Source organism: Salmo salar, chromosome 01 (assembly GCF_965601325.2).
Source record: "Salmo salar chromosome 01, fSalSal1, whole genome shotgun sequence".
Taxonomy (NCBI): domain Eukaryota; kingdom Metazoa; phylum Chordata; class Actinopteri; order Salmoniformes; family Salmonidae; genus Salmo; species Salmo salar.
The window spans coordinates 172261918-172282058 of record NC_138291.1 but is presented as its reverse complement, the minus strand read 5'-3'; the positions used below and the strand labels follow the sequence as shown (position 1 = coordinate 172282058).

The following is a 20141-nucleotide window of genomic DNA, read 5'->3' as shown; positions in this document are numbered from 1 at the left end:
TGGAACAGTCAGTGCTATCTGGGATCCTTGGGAGGCCTTAACCCTAACCTCTACCCGAGTCCCGATTTTCATGACTTGTGACTCTACTTGGACTCAACCATCGGTGACTTGGATTTGCCTTCTCGTGACTTGGATTTGCACTTGGACTGGATAGGTTACGATAAGCAGAATATTAGCAGCACTAGGTGCCCAGAGCAACGAGGGTTCTGTTTTCTAGCAGTGGCAAGGACGTGCCACACCCGGCACACTTAGCCGACATCAGCTGATGAGCTGCGGGGGGGAGGGGGGCAAGAAATGATCGTGGCAAGGCAGGCTATGTTCCGGCACCGCCTCCGATCATAGCATACACTTCCCCGTAACCACCAGTCAGCAGCTTACTATTTTGCTTTGCCTAGTTGAGAAACAGAAACTTCTTTACGAAATTGAAAACAATACTAGTATTGAGTTTAATAGTAAAGCAACAGTCTAGCTATTTATCTCTCTCTCCCCTTGACTATAGAAAAGTAGTCTGTCTTTGAACGTCATCTTTCTCGACCCTCCCACTTTCCCCCCTGCACCCCATAGCCAGGATCTGACAAGTCAACCTTTAGTCTTCAGTATGCAATAAAAAACCTACACAAATATCAGTAGGTGATTACAAATAAGTAGCTAAGAGTTTGACTTGTGTAGTAAATACAATGAACAAAAATATAAAAGTCCCATGTTTCATGAGCTGAAATAAAACATCCCCAAAATTTCCATTTGCACAAAAAACGTATTTCTCTCAAATGTTGTGCTCAAATGTGTTTACTTCCCTATTAGGGAGCATTTCTAACCAAGCCAAGATAATCCATCCACCTGACAGGTGTGGCATATCAAGAAGCGGATCATTACACAGGTGCACCTTGTGCTGGGGGCAATAAAAGGCCACTCTAAAATGTGCCGTTTTGTCCGGCAACACAATGCCACAGATGTCTCAACTTTTGCTGGAACGTGCAGTTAGCATGATGACTGCAGGAATGTCCACCAGAGCTGTTGCCAGATAATTGAATGTTAATTTCTCTACCATAAGCCACGTCCAACATCGTTTTAGAGAATTTGGCAGTACATCAAACCGGCCTCACAACTGAAGACCACGTGTAACCACGCCAGCCCAGGACCTCCACATCCGGCTTCTTCACCTGCGAGATTGTCTGAGACCAGCAACCGGGACAGCTGATGAAACTATGGGTTTTCATAACTGAAGAATTTCGGCACAAACTGTCAGAAACCATCTCAGGGAAGCTCATCTGCATGTCGACCTGACTACAGTTTGGCGTCGTAACTGACTTCAGTGGGTAAATGCACACCTTCGATTGCCACTGGCACGCTGGAGAAGTGTGCTCGTCAAGGATGAATCACAGTTTCAACTGTACCAGGCAGATGACAGACAGCATGCATGGTGTCATGTGGGCGAGCGGTTTGCTGATGTCAACATTGTGAACAGAGTGCTCCATGGTGGCGTTGGGGTTATGGTGTGGGCAGGCATAAGCTATGGACAACGAACACAATTGCATTTTATCGATAGCAATTTGAATGCACAGAGATACCGTGACAAGATCCTGAGACCGATTGTTGTGCCATTTATCTGCCGCCAACACCTCATGTTTCAGCATGATAATGCACAGCCCCATGTCGCAAGGATCTGTACACAATTCCTGGAAGCTGAAAATCTTCCAGTTCTTCCAGGGCCTGCATACTCACCAGACATGTCACCCATTAAGCATGTTTGGGATGCTCTGGCTCGATGTGTATGACAGTGTGTTCCATTATCCAGCCAATATCCAGAAACTTCACAGAGCATTTGAAGAGGTGTGGGACAACATTCCACAGGCCACAATCAACAGCCTGATCAACTGTATGTAAATGGAGCTGCATGAGGCAAATGGTGGTTTATACTGACTAGTTTTCTGATCCACGCCCCTACCTTTTTTTATAAGGTATCTATGACCAACAGATGCATATCTGTATTCCCAGTCATGTGAAATCCATAGATTAGGGCCTAATGAATTTATTTAAATTGACTGATTTCCTTATATGAACTGTAAGTTTTTGCCTGTTGTGTTTATATTTTTGTTCAGTGTAAGTATTCAAGCACAGGTATTGAGTATAACTTGTGAGGTAGTGATGAATAGTAAATTAGGTGAGGTTTTTCATTAAGGAGTGGCAATATACTGCCATGGTGGTGACTAGAAACAATTGCATAATAAAGACCTGTTCTAAATTGATGGACTCGTAACTCAATGGTCTTAGACTTGATTTCAGCCATAGGAACTAGTGACTCCACTCAAGCACAGGGGACTTGGGACTCGAGTTTAAGTGACTCGACCACAACACTGCTACCCTTACCTTAACCCTAACCTTAACTCTTGTGGCGGATGAATCAGAATTAGTTGGGTAACATAGATAATTAATATGTCTTACCTGCATAATATGCTTATGTGATATACTTATTAGAATGTATCTCTTTGGACTCTGGTGTTGGCAGTTGCACTTCTTCCCTCAGCTGGGGCTCAGTCACTTGGGGCCCAGAGAGGGGAGAGGTCAGACCTGTCTTTTACATGTCTCTGGTGCTATGCAGAATATCAGAAAGGGAAGAGGACAGGATGGAACATTGTCTTCATATGTGAATGTGTCTTTACCTATTCTTAAACCATGTGAAGGGATGGCGTGATTAATGGGGAACCAATTACTTGTCTCCACAATGTCTGTGCGCAAGTCACTCCCTCCTTTGGCATTGGGGGGAGGTGTATGGCAGTGTATGGAACCATTGTATGTCCTCTCTGATGTTGCACTTCTCCTGGGATAGTATATGACCTAGAGATTCACTCCCCTCAGTGAGCTTGTCCAGGAGTGGGGTCAAGAAGGGGTTTTACTTCAGAGTATTTAGAGTTGACAATTGAGTTATGCCATTGGATGAGCTAATGTTTCTGTTCTATACCATACCAGGGAGAGATGGTTCCAGTTTGGAGTAGGAGGACCAGACACTGGTCTGTACAATGAAAACTGTTGACATAGCAGATGCTGTCTGCTATGTATTATAGATATCTTTCATACAAATCTTAACCCTGTAACCATTCTATGTATCTGTTGTTCGTCATATAGGTTGAGAGGGGTGTATCTTGGCTATAAAAGATCTTTGTACTTTTGTGTTGTCACTCTCAACGGTTCATTAGAAATAGGGAATCGTTGAAAGTCAATGCTATTGCAAAGCTCTTATTATAAAATATGTAGTTTAAGTATAACTCTGACTGGTGTGTGAAGTTTGTTTCTCCTCATTTGGTAATACAGAAATTAACCACCACACTCTTACTAAACCCCTTAAATGTCAACTTCAATGGGGTATGGACATCCCAAGATAGAGCAGACCGTTTTGGAACGTTCAGATAGAAATAGGCTATGTAGAACAAACATGTCTCTGACATGTAGAATAAGAAATCACATCAGCTCTATTCATCACATTTCTATCTGCAACGTTCAAGAACGTTTGGCAACTGAACGTGGCCCTGGGCTAGCGCATGCATTTTACATCTTCAGGCTTGCAACTAATTTACCAAAATAAAACGGAAAACTACATATGAACCAATTCTGTAGTTTTGTTTCCTGGGCGAAACCTCACACAGGTAAGGCGCTCACTAAACAATGCCTCTGCCACTGGATAGTGGGCGCTATTGCTTTGGCCTACACAAGTAAGGGTCTTCAGTCTCATGCTGGCCTATGGGCTCATTCCACTAGAGCAGTGGTTCCCAAACTATTTATAGTCCCGTACCCCTTCAAACATTCAACCTCCAGCTGCGTACCCCCTCTAGCACCAGGGTCAGCGCACTGTTGTTTTTTGCCATCGTTGTAAGCCTGCCACACACACACTATACATTCATTAAACATAAGAATGAGTGTGCGTTTTTGTCACAACCCAGCTCGTGGGAAGTGACAAAGAGCTCTTATAGGACCAGGGCACAAATAATAATATAATAATAATCAATCATTTTGCTCTTTATTTAACCATCTTACATATAAAGCCTTATTTGTTCACTGAAAATAGTTAATAACTTACCACAGGTTAATGAGATGGGTGTGCTTGAAAGGATGTACATAACTCTACAATGTTGGGTTGCATTGGAGAGAGTCTCAGTCTTAAATCATTTTCCACACACAGTCTGTGCCTGTATTTAGTTTTCATGCCAGTGAGGGCCGAGAATCCACTCTCGCATAGGTACATGGTTGCAAAGGGCATCTGTGTCTTAAGAGCACGATTTGCCAAGGCAGGATATTCTGAGCGCAGCACAATCCAGAAATCTGACAGTGGCTTCTGATTAAATTAAATTTTGACAGAACCGCTTGTTGCAATTTCGATGAGGCTCTCTTGTTCAGATATCGGTAAGTGGACTGGAGGCAGGGCATGAAAGGGATAACGAATCCAGTTGTTTGTGTCATCCGTTTCGGGAAAGTACCTGCGTAATTGGGCACCCAACTCACTCAGGTGCTTCGCTATATCAGATTTGACATTGTCTGTAAGCTTGAGTTCATTTGCACACAAAAAAATCATACAATGATGGAAAGACCTGTGTGTTGTCCTTGTTAATGCAGACAGAGAAGAGCTCCAACTTCTTAATCATAGCCTCAATTTTGTCCCACACATTGAATATAGTTGCAGAGAGTCCCTGTAATTCTAGACTCAGATAATTCAGACGAGAAAAAACATCACCCAGATAGGCCAGTCGTGTGAGAAACTCGTCACCATGCAAGCAGTCAGACAAGTGAAAATTATGGTCAGTAAAGAAACTTTAAGCTCGTCTCTCAATTCAAAAAAACGTGTCAATACTTTGCCCCTTGATAATCAGTGCACTTCTGGATGTTGTAAAAGTGTTACATGGTCGCTGCCAATATCGTTGCATAGTGCAGAAAATACACGAGTTCAGGAGCCATTTTCACTGTAGTGTCCAAAACGTCTTTCAAGCTGTCAGGCAGCAAGAGCCTCTCGGTGGATGCTGCAGTGTACCCAAGTGGTGTCGGGAGCAACTGCTTGCACACGCATTACCACTCCACTATGTCTCCCTGTCATGTCTTTTGCGCCATCAGTACAGATACCAACATGAGCTGCAGCTACGTTTGGCTACATACAAACTGTTAGTGGAATTCCCACGAGAGAGTCACGGTTAATGTGATTGAATGTTAATTATTTGACTAGGCTACCTGTATTTGACATTATTTTGGCAGTGAAACGAGGCTACTCAGGTGAGAAAAAAAACTCACCCAAATGTATAGCCCCGTTGGAAAATATAAATGGACTGTTTGAAAATGTAAAGATTTTTGTTTTTACAAAAAATAAATTATATGGGAATCACATTTTTATTTTGCGTACCCCCGACGGCATCCAGTTTGGAATTATCTGGTCTAGGAAAAGTAGACAATTCAACAGTGTACTGATGTGTTTCAGAACAGTGGACAGCGACCGCAATCCAAAGCGCGTTTGTTATGAAATAATATTTTTATTAGTGTTGCACCATTGTTCTTACATAATATAACCATATACATTTTCAGTACTACATGTCTTTGAGTGATGGACCCCCGACGGCATTGCGCGTACCCCAGTTTGGGAATACCTGCACTAGAGGAATGGCTACGTCCTGGGCTTTATTTAAGGGCATTTCTATCTGAGATATTTGCTCAGCAGCGAGTTGGGCTTTGCCTCATACATTTGCAAAGTTTTATAGGCTCGATGTCTGCACCGACCCTGGAGTATACTGTTTTACGTGTAGGATCTTCTGAGGGGCAATGCCCATTTGTGTGATATATAGCACAGGGCAGTCAGTCGTCAGGATAAGCTTGTCTGGAAGTCAGTGAAATACCAAAACAAATACTTGAAAGAGAACTATAGGTTACGACTGTAACCCCGGTTCTCTGATTGTATGAGTGAGATATTTCACTAGAACACCCTCCTTGGATGAGCGCGGAAGAGGTGTGGCTTATTCTTGAATGACTCAGAGAAGCCGCATAGGGTAGGAGGGACACCCTTCCCCGACGCACACATCTCGAAGTCCAGCCAATCATGGCTGGCGTAGTGTAATAAGGCTTCTGAAGAATAAACTGGAGGCGTATCCCATAGCTAAATACCTCACTCATACTATCAGAGAACCGGGGTTACATTTTTAACCTATAGTTCTGTCACTTTACTTCCTCCAGCGATTTTGGAACTTTTACTGTTGAAAAGCGATATCCCAAGTATAAATACAATAAAGTATACACAGTAAAGGGTACAAAAAAAAGGAACACATTGGATTAGTAACACGAGCCGACTGCTCATCCCACTTTGGTAATACGTGGCAATGTCTGACGTCATTAGAACGCGGCCATCTTTCCACAGTTAGTGCGTTTGCTACTTCTCTTTTGGCTCAATACATTGGAAAGTGATCGATTTTCCACCCCACTCGTTTCTCTGGAATATCAAGATTTCAGGTAGGAATGCATGTACTTTAGCCAAGTGCAAATAAGTCAGTCATTACATGAATGCCTTGCGGTAAGTGCGGTAAATCAGTCTAGCTAGCATGAACCAGCATAACTAACGTTTGCTAGCTAACTTACACGTCTAGCTCTAGTTTGCTAACAGTAGTTCTAAAACCTCAGGCTCGCAAACAACCTAAAAGTTATAAAATAATTGTGCGTTTAGTTAGCTATAACGTTATGTTGCAGTTGACAGTTGACTAAACAGTTGCAGTTGACTAAACGAGGTCGTTAGCTGTTGCCTTTAGTTAACTAGTTGCATTTGTTTATTTTATAACGTTACATCACAGGCGAATCATTATTGATGGCACAGCAGTCTACACTCCACAATTTCATGCAAAACACATGCATGCACACTGTCCATGGATGCACACTGTCCATGGATGCACACTCATGCGCCTCTACATGATGAAGACGTGGCAACAGCTGACCCCGTTGGCTAACAACCGGCATTTTGCCAAGAGTTGTATTGGCACAGCCCAGACAGTCACTATTTTATCTTTATACAATTTTAAAAAACACGACAGAATAATGAAAGTAGGTAATAATACAATAACCAAAAACAGTAACTCTAGCAATATCATGTCAACGATGTAACGTTACGCTTGTTATGAAAGTGCCACGTCCTGTGTGTACAAAGTGTCAGTGTGTGTATACATAACTCACCTTTATCCCTAGCTCTCCAGTAGTTCTCTTATTACCAGGCTTACATCGGCTTCTTACGTTTCATTGGAATAAAGAATACCAACCTATCCAGAAAACTGACGAGTTACAGTGGAGAGAGGGCCATGAGCCAATGGGATATCAATTATCAAACCAGTTACGAGCTTTAGCCCCCATGTTTTCTGACCTCTACCCATTCCCACTTAGTCTTGTATAGAGACCATTAAACGTGCCTCATCTCAGAACTGCCTCTCATACTAAGAACTCAAGCTATGTTGTCTAATAATGTGTCCTTTCTTTGATGTGGCAGACCGAAGGCCCGGAAGATGATGGAAGAAAGTGGAATAGAGACCACCCCACCCGCCTCCCCTTTGCCTCCCCCTAGCATGGCAGCCACAGTCAACTCCCCTCCCCTGACTATGGGTAAGTCACTCATTGATACAGTGGATGCATGGCTTCCAACCTATGTTAGTAGCTCCACCAACGGCACAAAATGTAGGCTATTCGTCCAGCTTTGGTTCGGTAGATTACCAAAAGCATGAAATTGCTACTACAAATCTGCTAGGTCTATATCCTAAGCCAAGGCACAAAATGCAGCCTTAAATTTTAATGCTAAATATCTATCTTAAAACTGTTCAATCTTCTGGGCTGCATTTCATTCCATGAAGTTGTCCACTCCTTTTTGCCCTCATTCATTCTCCTTTACAGAGTAGTCTATTATCAAAAGCTCCACCTAGACTTCTCCATGTTGCTTTCACCTATTTCAATCCTTTCACATCTCTAAATGTAAGGAGGGCATACAATGAGAGCAGAGGGGAGAGAGTGTCATTCTGCAATGAAACACAGCCTCAGTTTCTAGCAGTATGTATCTCTGTAGTCACAACATCAAGCAAGAGATAGGTCAACGGCTTGAGGTTATAGTTTGTCAGTTGTTGGAATGGGATGCAAAGCAGCGGAGGGGATTAGTGCTTGGAACATTGGCATGAGAGACTGTCTGTCCTTGAGTTTGTGTGGGACAAAGGGACAAGGTCGGCTGTTAGGCAGAACTGTGCAAGTCAATTCTGATAATCACCTGCTCACTGTATAACTTTGCAGTAACACAGCAATACTTCTCACAGAAATAATTGGAGCCTTGGGCAAATTATGTTCTCTGAAGTTACAGTGCAATGGAAACACTGCCTGTCCATTGTATTTCTTACAATGGAAATGACATCCTGAAGATCCTCAGAATGTCGACGTAGGCTAGGCTGTACAACGAGCCATTCATTTCAGCCAATGCAGTAGTGCTTAGGGTATTATCAAGTCATTATGTTGGGTTTAAAGGAACAATAGCTAGTGATAGAGAATTGTTTTACACTCGAAGATATAGCTACGCTAAGATTTGGTTGAGTATGGTCTTCGCTCCTACTTTCATGTACATTGTAAATTGGGTGAATTATCCCTTTAAACATTCTCATACTTACCTTATTATTAGTTACTCAATGATACTCTCTTGTTCCCATCCAGGCCTGTCCAGTCCCCTGTCCCTCCCCAGAACCACCGGCATATCCACCTTCACCCCCGAGGGCTTCTCAACCCCCGTCCCTCTCGCTGTCTCCACCTCCATCCCCCCTATCCACTCCTCTGCGCCCCCTCCCTTCAGCAGCCCCATACCCACCCTGTCCTTCCCCCCTCCGCCCATCGGGGGAGCACCTTACACCCCCAGCCCCATGGCCTTCTCCTCCCCCTATCCCTCCGCGCCCCCGATGGGCTCTGTGGCCCTGCCTCCGACCGGTCCGGTGATGTCGGCGCCACCGATGGGCCCGCCCACCACAGGCTTTACCATGAGTGCGGGCTATGACATCACGCGGGGACACGCCGGACGCACACCGCAGACGCCTCTCATGCCCAGTTTCTCCAGCGCCGCCCCGATGACAGGTAAGGATGCCGACTGGCTGGAACTAAAGTAGCCACGTGGTGTAGGCTATATTTGCCGATCTGAACTGATTGCAAAGGCCTCGGTATTATCAATAGCTTCTGGTCTGTTAGGTCATCCTCTCTTGATGAAAAGTGCCTGAGACTTCATTCCCAACACAAGAGTTGTAAAGTGGAAATTGAATGGAAGTCAATGCGTGTCCAAGGTGCTCTCTTCCAATGCCTTTTAGTGCTAAACTGAACTGTCATTGCAATTTATGGTGATGGGGAAAGGTGAACAATTTCAGGTGAAAACCTTAAGATATTCTCTGACTTGGATCTCTTAGAATGCACATTCAAACTTGGTCATCAGTCTGGCGCTTTTACTCTGCCCTCTGTGTGTGTGTGAGATGGGGAAGGGGTCAGTAGGCTAAAGGGAAAGCTATTATCTGTGGTCAAGCAGAGAGGGAAATAAGCCCACCAATTTGAGCGGCTCAGTGGACTGCTAGGTTCCGGGTTGGCCCTCTCTAGGGCTTGACACACACACAGAAACGCACATGGAGAAGAGATACACACAAATTACTCCACTAGTCCTACCCACTCTCCATATGGACATTTTATTTAGCCTGCCCACACCCCAATGGATATCTATTTTTGTCAGTTGTAAATATGTATATACATTAAACAAAAATATAATTTTCCATATGCACAAAGAGCGTATGTCTCTCAAATGTTATGCGCACATTTGTTTACATCTCTGTTAGTGAGCATTTGTGACCGACTGCCTCGATTCGGTCTTATGTAGCAAAATTTGAAATTGTATTTTTTACATTGGATAAAAGTATAGACTCAGAGCAAGAAAATGGTATATCATACACTGCAGTTGAAGAACAATGGGAAATAAATTCTGCTTTGAAAGTTGATAAACTTATAACCCCACTTTGGAGAAAATGTTTTGGTACACCTACTGGAGAGCTCTTCTTTGTCTACACCCATTCAGCATCATTCACACCCTCTTTTTTTATTTATTTTTATTTCACCTTAATTTAACCAGGTAGGCTAGTTGAGAACAAGTTCTCATTTACAAGTGCGACTGTGCCTTTAAAGTTGACAGTGCCTTTAAACAGCTTGGAAAATTCCAGAAAATGTCATAGCTTTAGAAGCTTCTGTTAGGCTTATTGACATCATTTGAGTCAATTGGAGGTGTACCTTTTTTAATTTTTTTTCAATTTAACCTTCATTTAACCAGGTAGGCTAGTTGAGAACAAGTTCTCATTTGCAACTGTGACCTGGCCAAGATAAAGCAAAGCAGTTTGACACATACAACAACACATGGACTTCTGGACTTTTTCTGGATCTATGTCAAGTAATGCAAGGTGAAGAAATGGCACAGCAGCCATTTTGGGAGGGGGTGTGGATGACCACACACCATAGCAGTCATCTTTGGAATAAACATGGAATAAACAAACATACAGTCAATAATACAGTAGAAAAAATCTATATACAGTGTGTGCAAATGAGGTAAGATAAGGGAGGTAAGGCAATAAATAGGCCATGGTGGTGAAGTAATTACAATATACCAATTAAACACTGGAGTGATTGATGTGCAGAAGATGAATGTGCAAGTAGAGATACTGGGGTGCAAAGGAGCAAGATAAATACAGTATGGGGATGAGGTAGTTGGTTGGGCTATTTACAGATGAGCTATGTACAGGTGCAACGATCTGTGAGCTGCTCAGATAGCTGATGTTTAAAGTTAGTGAGGGAAATGTAAGTCTCCAGCTTCAGTGATTTTTGCAGTTCGTTCCAGTCATTGGCAGCAGAGAACAGGAAGGAAAGGCGGCCAACCGAGGAATTGGCCGCCGGTAGCACGCGCTGGCGCGAGATACCTGCTGGAGCGCGTGCTATGGGTGGGTGCTGCTATGATGACCAGTGAGCTGAGATAAGGTGGAGCTTTACCTAGCAGAGACTTGTAGATGACCTGGAGCCAGTGGGTTTGGCGACGAGTATGAAGCGAGGGTCAACCAACGAGAGCGTACAGGTCGCAATGGTGGGTAGCGTATGGGGCTTTGGTGACAAAACGGATGGCACTGTGATAGACTACATCCAATTTGTTGAGTAGAGTGTTGGAGGCTATTTTGTAAATGACATCACCGAAGTGAAGGATCGGTAGGATGGTCAGTTTTACGAGGGTATGTTTGGCAGCATGAGTGAAGGATGCTTTGTTGCGAAATAGGAAGTCGATTCTAGATTTCATTTTGGATTGGAGATGCTTAATGTGAGTCTGGAAGGAGAGTTTACAGTCTAACCAGACACCTAGGTATTTGTAGTTGTCCACGTATTCTAAGTCAGAACCGTCCAGAGTAGTGATGCTGGACGGGCCGGCAGGTGCAGGCAGCGATCTGTTAAAGAGCATGCATTTAGTTTTACTTGCATTTAAGAGCAGTTGGAGGCAACGGAAGGAGAGTTGTATGGCATTGAAGCTCGTTTGGAGGTTAGTTAACACAGTGTCCAAAGAAGGGCCTGAAGTATACAGAATGGTGTCGTCTGCTTAGAGGTGGAGCAGAGAATCACCAGCAGCAAGAGCAACATCATTGATGTATACAGAGTAGAGAGTTGGCCCGAGAATTGAACCCTGAATACCCCCATAGACTACCAGAGGTCCAGACAACAGGCCATCTGATTTGACACACTGAACTCTATCAGAGAAGTAGTTGGTGAACCAGGCGAGGCAGTCATTTGAGAAACCAAGGCTGTTTAGTCTGCTGATAAGAATGTGGTGATTGACAAAGCCTTGGCCAGGTCGATGAATACAGCTGCACAGTAATGTCTCTTATCGATGGTGGTTATGATATCTTAAGCCTTAGTCCCACCCACCTCTAAGGCTTCACATGTGAGGATATTTGCTAAACAGTGATTAGTTTAGTAAACAACCAAAGACTAAAAGTGGTGAAAGTAGCCTACTATAAGGAAAAACTCCATGTAAAAATACACTTTGTCTAGTCCTTGGCCTATATCCTAATCTGACTTTGGTGCAGGTCATGTTGTTCTCCACATTACTGTCTCTGGTAAACACACACTATATATAAATAAAAAGTTGATTTGTCACATACACAGGATACAGAAGGTGTAAACAGTACAGTGAAATGGTTACTTGCATAGTAGCAATATCAAAAACAGAAAGTGCCCAGATAAAAATATTTTATAATTATTAGACGACGCTTACCTGACACACTTGTCTGAATTGATGGGTCATGTGAAGGAAATGCTATAACCAACCCCCAGCCACATCAGGCTAAGTGGATGGGTCATTTAATCATTTGGCGAAGTGTTTCGTTTAGACATGTAGCTAACTAAATAATGAACCGGCATAATCCCAAGTCGTACTACTACTACCAACCATTACAAATGATGTCATAGCTGTAGTATGAATCTGCAGGTAGCTAAAGATAACCAACCAGGTTCAATGTTAGCTAGTTAACATTAGGCTATAACTAAGAATGCAAATAGTTCTGCGATTTGAATAATATTACTACACAGCGAGCCAGCAAGCTAACGTTCACTAGCTAGCTAACAGTACGCTTTAACTTGCAATGAAAACAACTTTCTGACGAAGTTAGAAATGTATAATATCTGAAAATGTAGCTAGACTCTTATCCGTATACATGGATGAACGCTTCACGGCAGACTGCAACCATTTAACTCTGTTTTGTTTGTAGCTACATCTCGTTTGGCCAGCGTTGTCAAGTCCAGTGGAGGCTGGTGACTTGAAAAATTGAGGATGGAAGACCCATGGTATAGTCGCAGAACGAACGACAAAGCGTATTTGAAAAATCATCAAAGAGCTATGATTTTAACCTAAAACTTTAAAGACATTTATAATAAAATATTATGGGGAGTGGGAACAAGAGGGCTACTTACAGCGTTGGGAAGGGCAGCAGTGATTGTATGAGGCATGAATAGAGGTGTTCAGAGGATTGACTTCAGTGCAGGACAGGGTTGAGGCTTCACTACAGGAAAAAGGCTCATCATGGATTGTGTTGGAAAAGAGCCCAACTCCTCCACTAAGGACAGGACAGGATTTGACTGTTAAAGCAAAACTTTAACACACAGTTAGACTAAAGAGCTAAGAATGAGTTAGTCTAAGCAAGGAGTGAAATCACATTGTGTATGTGATTGACTCTACATAGTAATTAAATAAAATATATAGGGGTACTCGCAGTGCTTGTAGAGGAAATATTCAATGTGCTGGTGGATGAAAGGGATTATGGGGAATAACAGACAGCAGAGAACCAGGGCTGTTCAGTTCTTCAGAGGGCCATGGGTGGAGCATGGGGGAAACACTGTTGAAAACAAAATTTTAAATGAATATCAATTACCGTAATTTCCGGACTATAAGCCGCAACTTTTTTCCCAGGCTTTGAACCTCGCGGCTTAAACAATGACGCGGCTAATATATGGATTTTTCCCGCTTTCAAATTTCTTTTCTCCAAAAAAACATTCTGTGACGTGCTCAGTTTTTTGCCGGCATGAAGCTTTCATTAGACCAATGAAATTGCCGAACGGGTTAAGGTCAAACAACTTTTTTGTTTACTGTTTAGATTAAATCAAGCGCTCTCAAACTTCCCATCATTCTGATTACGGTAGTCATTTTGTCACCCTCATCATGGCAAAGACACGGAGAAATGCATATGATGCAGCTTTCAAGTTGAAGGCGATTGATCTGGCTGTTGGAAAAGGAAATGGAGCTGCTGCACCGGAGCTTGGTCTTAATGAGTCGATGATAAGACGTTGGAAACAGCAGCGTGAGGAATTGACTCAGTGCAAAAAGACAACTAAAGCTTTCAGAGGGAAGAAAAGCAGATGGCCCAAACTAGAAAATGAGCTCAAAGACTGGGTCAACACACAGAGAGCAGACGGCCGAGGTGTTTCAACTGTGCAGATCCGACTGAAAGCCAAAACAATCGCCACCGCAATGAAGTTTGAGGATTTTAGAGGTGGACCATCGTGGTGTCTCAGATTTATGAGACGTAAAGGCCTGTCCATCAGGGTACAGACGAGTCTGTGTCAGCAGCTCCCTCCGACTACAAGGAAAAAGTTTCAAACTTCCGCAAATTCACTGATGCAAAGATAGCGGAGTATTCCATTGACCTGCACGACATCATAAATATGGATGAGGTTCCTCTGACGTTTGACCTGCCTCTCACTCGGACTGTCAACAGGAAAGGAGAATCATCCGTCAAGCTGAAAACAACTGGGCATGAAAAAACGCACTTCACCTGTGTTCTGAGCTGCACGGCATCGGGAGAAAAGCTTCCACCGATGGTGATTTTATTTTTTATTTTTTTAAACGCACGACGATGCCAAAAGAAAAATTCCCAAGAGGAATTGTTGTGAAAGTCAACAAGAAAGGATGGATGACGGAAAGCCTAATGCGTGAATGGCATACGGAGTGTTACGGCAAGCGACCGGGAGGATTCTTTCACAGGAACAAGGCATTGCACGTTTTGGACAGCATGAGGGCCCACATAACAGATTCGGTGAAAGAAGCCATCAATAGGACAAACTCAATTCCAGCTGTGATTCCTGGGGCACAACAAAGTATTTGCAGCCACTCGACATCAGTGTAAATCGTGCATTTAAGGTGGCGCTCTGTGTTCAGTGGGAGGCTTGGATGACAAGTGGGGAGAAATCCTTCACTGAAACGGGCCGCATGCGAAGAGCAACTTATGGTCAAGTCTGCCAGTGGGTCCTGACAGCGTGGAGCATTGTCAAAAAATCCACTATCGTCAACGGGTTTCGAAAGGCTGGACTGCTGCGTGTTGAAGAGGGCTCAGCGGGGGATTTGCCTCTGGATGAAAGTGACGAGAGCGACAATGAAAACGATCCAATATCGGATGAAGCAATTCTGAGGCTATTCAACTCCGACACCGAAGGAGAGGACTTCAGTGGTTTCAGTGCACAGGAGGAGGAAGATAGTGACCAATGACTTTCTTGGTAGGCTACTGTTTACTGCTAATTTATTTTTTTGTTACAAGCCGTGTATCGTTGAAGCCTGTGTAAAGTTCATTTGTATCAATGTACCGGTAGGCACCTGCGGCTAATAGACGTGCGGCTTATTTATGTTCAAAATAATACTTTTTTTTTAAATTCAGTGGGTGCGGCTTATATTCAGGTGCGCTTAACCTGTTGGGGCTACAGGTTAGCAATGAACCCCGAGTCGGGATTGCTAACAAGGCTGGAAATTCAAAACATCAAAAATCTAATAATTTCAATTTCTCAAACAATCAACTATTTTACACAATTTAAAAGATAAACATCTCCTTAATCTAACCACATTGTTCGATTTTCAAAGAGGCTTTACGGCAAAAGCATAAAGTTAGATTATGTTAGGACAGTACATAGCCACAAAAGTACAAACATCCATTTTCAATTCAAGGTCAGGCGTCACCAAAAGCAGAAACCAGCTAGAATTATGCACTAACCTTTGTCAATCTCCATCAGATGACACTCCTAGGACATTATGTTATACAATACATGCATTTTTTGTTCCATCAAGTTCATATTTATATCCAAAAACAGCATTTTACAGTAGCGTGAAATTCAGATTTTTTTTCTTCTCTGAAATGCTTCCGGTGAACATAACAAAATTACTATTCGAAAACATTGGTAAATTATAATATTGTCATTCAAAGAATAATATATTATCATCTCGTAATTGCTACTGAATGGCCAGATCTCAAAATAACTTTACTGGGAAATCACATTTTGCAATAAACGGGGTGCTATGCTAAGAACAATAAGCTATGCTATACAGTTAGCATCATCTAATATCGATAATAACATTGTAAATATCCCCTTACCTTTGATTATCTCCATCAGAAGGCACTGCCAGGAATCCCAGGTCCGGAACAAATGTGGTTTCTTTTGACAAAGTTCATAATTTATGTCCAAATAACACCAAGTAGTTAGCGTTCATTATGCTCCCACAAAACGTGGTGGGGGGGGTGTAAAATCACGCCGAAAAGCTAAAAAAACCTAGTAAATAATCTATTTACGTTCGTTCAAACATGTCAAACCTTGTTTAGCATTAATCTTTTGGTCCATTTTTAACGTTAAACATCAGTAATATTTTCACACAACCTATCCTATGTCTAGATAAACAATTATGACAAACTCACGCTTCTCAGATTTATGCGCAGGTGCAAAAAAATGAAGTGACGACATGTCAACTTCCTTGCATTCTAATTTGCTCTCTGTTTATCATAGACGCTTCAAACAACTTTATAAAGATCGTTGACATCTAGTGGAAGCCGTAGGTGTTGCGAAATGAATCCTTTCTCACTATGGTATCTATAAAACAATGACACTAAATAGTACAGTCACAAAATTCACATTTTTTTTAAAATCTATTTTTCACAGGTTTTTGCCTGCAATATGAGTTTTGTTATACTTACAGACACCATTCAAACTGTTTTAGAAAATTCAGAGTGTTTTCTATCCGAATGTGTTAATAATATGCATATCCTAGCTTCTGAGTTGGTGTAGGAGGCAGTTAAATATGGGTACATCTTTTTTTCAAAATGTCTCAATACTGCCCCCTAGCCCCAATTAAAGAAGTCCATTCTAGAGGTCGACCGATTTGATTTTTCAACGCCGATACCGATTATTGGAGGACCCCAAAAAACCAATACCGATTAATCGGACGATTTGTTTTATTTTTTATTCTTTTAAAAAAAAAAAAAAAATATTTATATTTTTAAAATTTAACATCTTTCTTTTTTCTGTTTCTTTTAAATTTGTAATAATGACAATTACAACAATACTGAATGAACACTTATTTTAACTTAATATAATACATCAATAAAATCAATTTAGCCTCAAATGAATAATGAAACATGTTCCATTTGGTTTAAATAATGCAAAACACAGTGTTGGAGAAGAAAGTAAAAGTGCATTATGTGCCATGTAAGAAAGCTAACGTTTAAGTGCCTTGCTCAGAACATGGGAACATATGAAAGCTGGTGGTTCTTTTTAACATGAGTCTTCAATATTCCCAGGTAAGAAGTTTTAGGTTGTAGTTATTATAGGAATTATAGGACTATTTCAATCTATACGATTTGTATTTCATATACCTTTGACTATTGGATGTTCTGATAGGCACTTCAGTATTGCCAGTGTAACAGTATAGCTTCCGTCCCTCTCCTCGCTCCTACCTGGGCTCGAACCAGGAACACATCGACAACAGCCACCCTCGAAGCAGTGTTACCCATGTAGAGGAAGGGGAACAACTACTCCAAGTCTCAGAGCGAGTGACGTTTGAAACGCTATTAGCGCGCACCCGGCTAACTAGCTAGCCATTTCACATCGGTTACTCCAGCCTCATCTTGGGAGTTGATAGGCTTGAAGGGGTGGGTATAATTTGTGGAACGTTCCAACAGGAATCTGTTCCAAAAAACGTAAAGTAAAAAGTTGCCAACCAACAACGCATACAAAGTAGCAACGCATACAAACCTAGCTAACTAGCTGCCGAGTAGGCATCAACTCACCACGTAGCTTATTCTTAATGTTTGTCCATAGGCAACCAGAGTGAGGACAGACATTTTTCGGAATAAACGCGATGAGTGAAAAACGCAATGAAATAGACCACTCCCTACCCGGTATCTTATTCTGCCGCTATACAACTTTGTATGCGTTGTTTTTTGGCAACCTTGTTATTTACGAAGTTTTTGGAATAGATTCCTGTTAGAACGTTCCACAAATTATACCCACCCGGGTTGAAGTCATAAACAGCGCAATGCTTGAAGCACAGCGAAGGGCTGCTGGCAAAACGCACGACAGTGCTGTTTGAATGAATGCTTACAAGCCTGCTGGTGCCTACCACCGCTCAGTCAGACTGCTCTATCAAATCATAGACTTATTTATAATATAATAAACACACAGAAATACGAGCCTTAGTTCATTAATATGGTCGAATCCGGAAACTATCATCAAAAAAAAAAAAAAAGTTTTTCCTTTCAGTGAAATACGGAACCGTTCCGTATTTCATCTAACGGGTGGCATCCCTAAGTCTAAATATTCCTGTTACATTGCACAACCTTCAATGTTATGTCATAATTACGTAAAATTCTGGCAAATTAGTTCGCAACGAGCCAGGCGGCCCAAACTGTTGCATATACCCTGACTCTGCGTGCAATGAACGCTAGAGATGTGACACAATTTCATGTTAGCAGGCAATATTAACTAAATTTCTTTCATTCAGATCTAGGATGTGTTGTTTAAGTGTTCCCTTTATTTTTTTGAGCACTATATATACTTGTGTATTGATTTTAAAGAAAGGCATTGATGTTTATGGTTAGGTACATTGGTGCAACGACAGTGCTTTTTTCGCAAATGCGCTTGTTAAATCAACACCCGTTTGTCGAAGTAAGCTGTGATTCAATGAGAAATTAACAGGCACCGCATCGATTATATGCAACGCAGGACACGTTAGATAAACTAGTAATATCATCAACCATGTGTAGTTAACTAGTGATTATGTTAAGATTGATAGTTTTTTATAAAATAAGTTTAATGCTAGCTAGCAACTTACCTTGGCTTCTTGCTGCCCTCGCGTAACAGGTAGTCAACCTGCCATGCAGGCTCCGCGTGGAGTGCAATGTAAGGCAGGTGGTTAGAGCGTTGGACTAGTAACCGAAGGTTGCAAAAACGAATCCCCCCTGAACAAGGCAGTTAACCCCCGTTCCTAGGCCATCATTGAAAATAAGAATGTGTTCTTAATCTAACTTGCCTAGCTAAATAAAGGTGTAAAAAAAATATATATATATATATATAACTTTTTTAAATTAATCGGCAAATCGGTGGCCAAAAATACCGATTACCGATTGGTATGAAAATTTGAAATCGGTCCTAATTAATCGGTCGACCTCTAGTCCATTCTACTCATAGTCTACTTGGCATACTGGTCGATGGCCTTTTCATTTATTTAAGATTAATAGCACTATTACCTCTGCAAGCTCCCTGTAGTTGCCTTTGTTAGCGTACCTTTCCCTCTCGACGTTTCCTCAAAGCTAATTCTTGCATGCCCAAAAATGCAGTGGTGTCGTTAAGCCACTTGAGTACATCCCTGTTTGTTTTTACTTTCTCGTTGTGTTGCTCAGTTTGAATACGCAGAGCTTCGTCCATTACATGATCGATGTGGCTGTTTCCCAGAATCTTAAATATGATGTAGGCATTTATATGCTCCCCACTTTTGTGATTCCGTTTAGCTGAACACTCAATGTTCTTCAAGTCACAGTACCCCCCACCTTGCCCAATGCTCAGACTTTTCAAAAAGAAGGCAATACAGGAGGCTTGATGAAAGGCTCCCTTTTAACCAGCTATACTTTTGATACCAATTGGTACTGAACGCCCTCTCCTTTTCATCCTTCATGAAACTGATCTCAGTCAGAGGTTGACTCTCGGTTTTAATTTGCACCTTTTCTGTGTACCCCAGAGAATGAAAGGGGTTCTTCAACAAAAAGTCCACAACATTTTCAGTAGCGTTAGTCATTCAGGCAGGGAACTGTACGCTCATTCTGCTAGCTAGCTACTGCTACTTGCTACTGAAGTTAGTAAGGCAAATGTAAATATTTTTTTTGTCCAGTTAATACAATTTAAGTTCTAAAACCAATAAAATAATTGTATATACCTCAGTCTCCTGTAATTAGAAAAAAACGAATTAGAATTGAATATCCAAAAAATGCTCAACTATCACTCTTCGGGCTCCCGAGTGGGACAGTGGTCTATGGCATTGCATCTCAGTGCTAGAGGCGTCACTACAGACACCCTGGTTCGATTCCAGGCTGTATCACAACCGGCCGTGTTTGGGAGTCCCATAGGGCGGCGCACAATTTGGCCCGGCATCGTCCAGGTTTGCCCGGTGTAGGCCTTCATTGTAAATAAGAATTTGTTCATAACTGACTTGCCTAGTTAAATGTAAACATAATCACTCTTAATCTCTATCCAACAATGTCACCAAGCTTCTCAACACATATAACCTCCATAATGCTCTGTGGCACAATCCC

The 20141-nt window shown here is 42.0% G+C and overlaps 1 protein-coding gene across 1 annotated transcript in view; it reads left to right on the top strand.

Annotated features, from left to right (window-relative positions):
• Positions 1–6179: 6179 nt before the first annotated feature.
• The window catches only part of prrc1 (proline-rich coiled-coil 1), a 46204-nt gene continuing 32242 nt past the window's right edge, over positions 6180–20141 (top strand). The window contains exons 1-3 of the mRNA XM_014143911.3: positions 6180–6474; positions 7493–7605; positions 8689–9099. Of these exons, the coding sequence (XP_013999386.3) occupies positions 7509–7605; positions 8689–9099 (508 nt within the window). The 5' untranslated portion in view covers positions 6180–6474; positions 7493–7508. The remainder of the gene's footprint in view (positions 6475–7492; positions 7606–8688; positions 9100–20141) is intronic.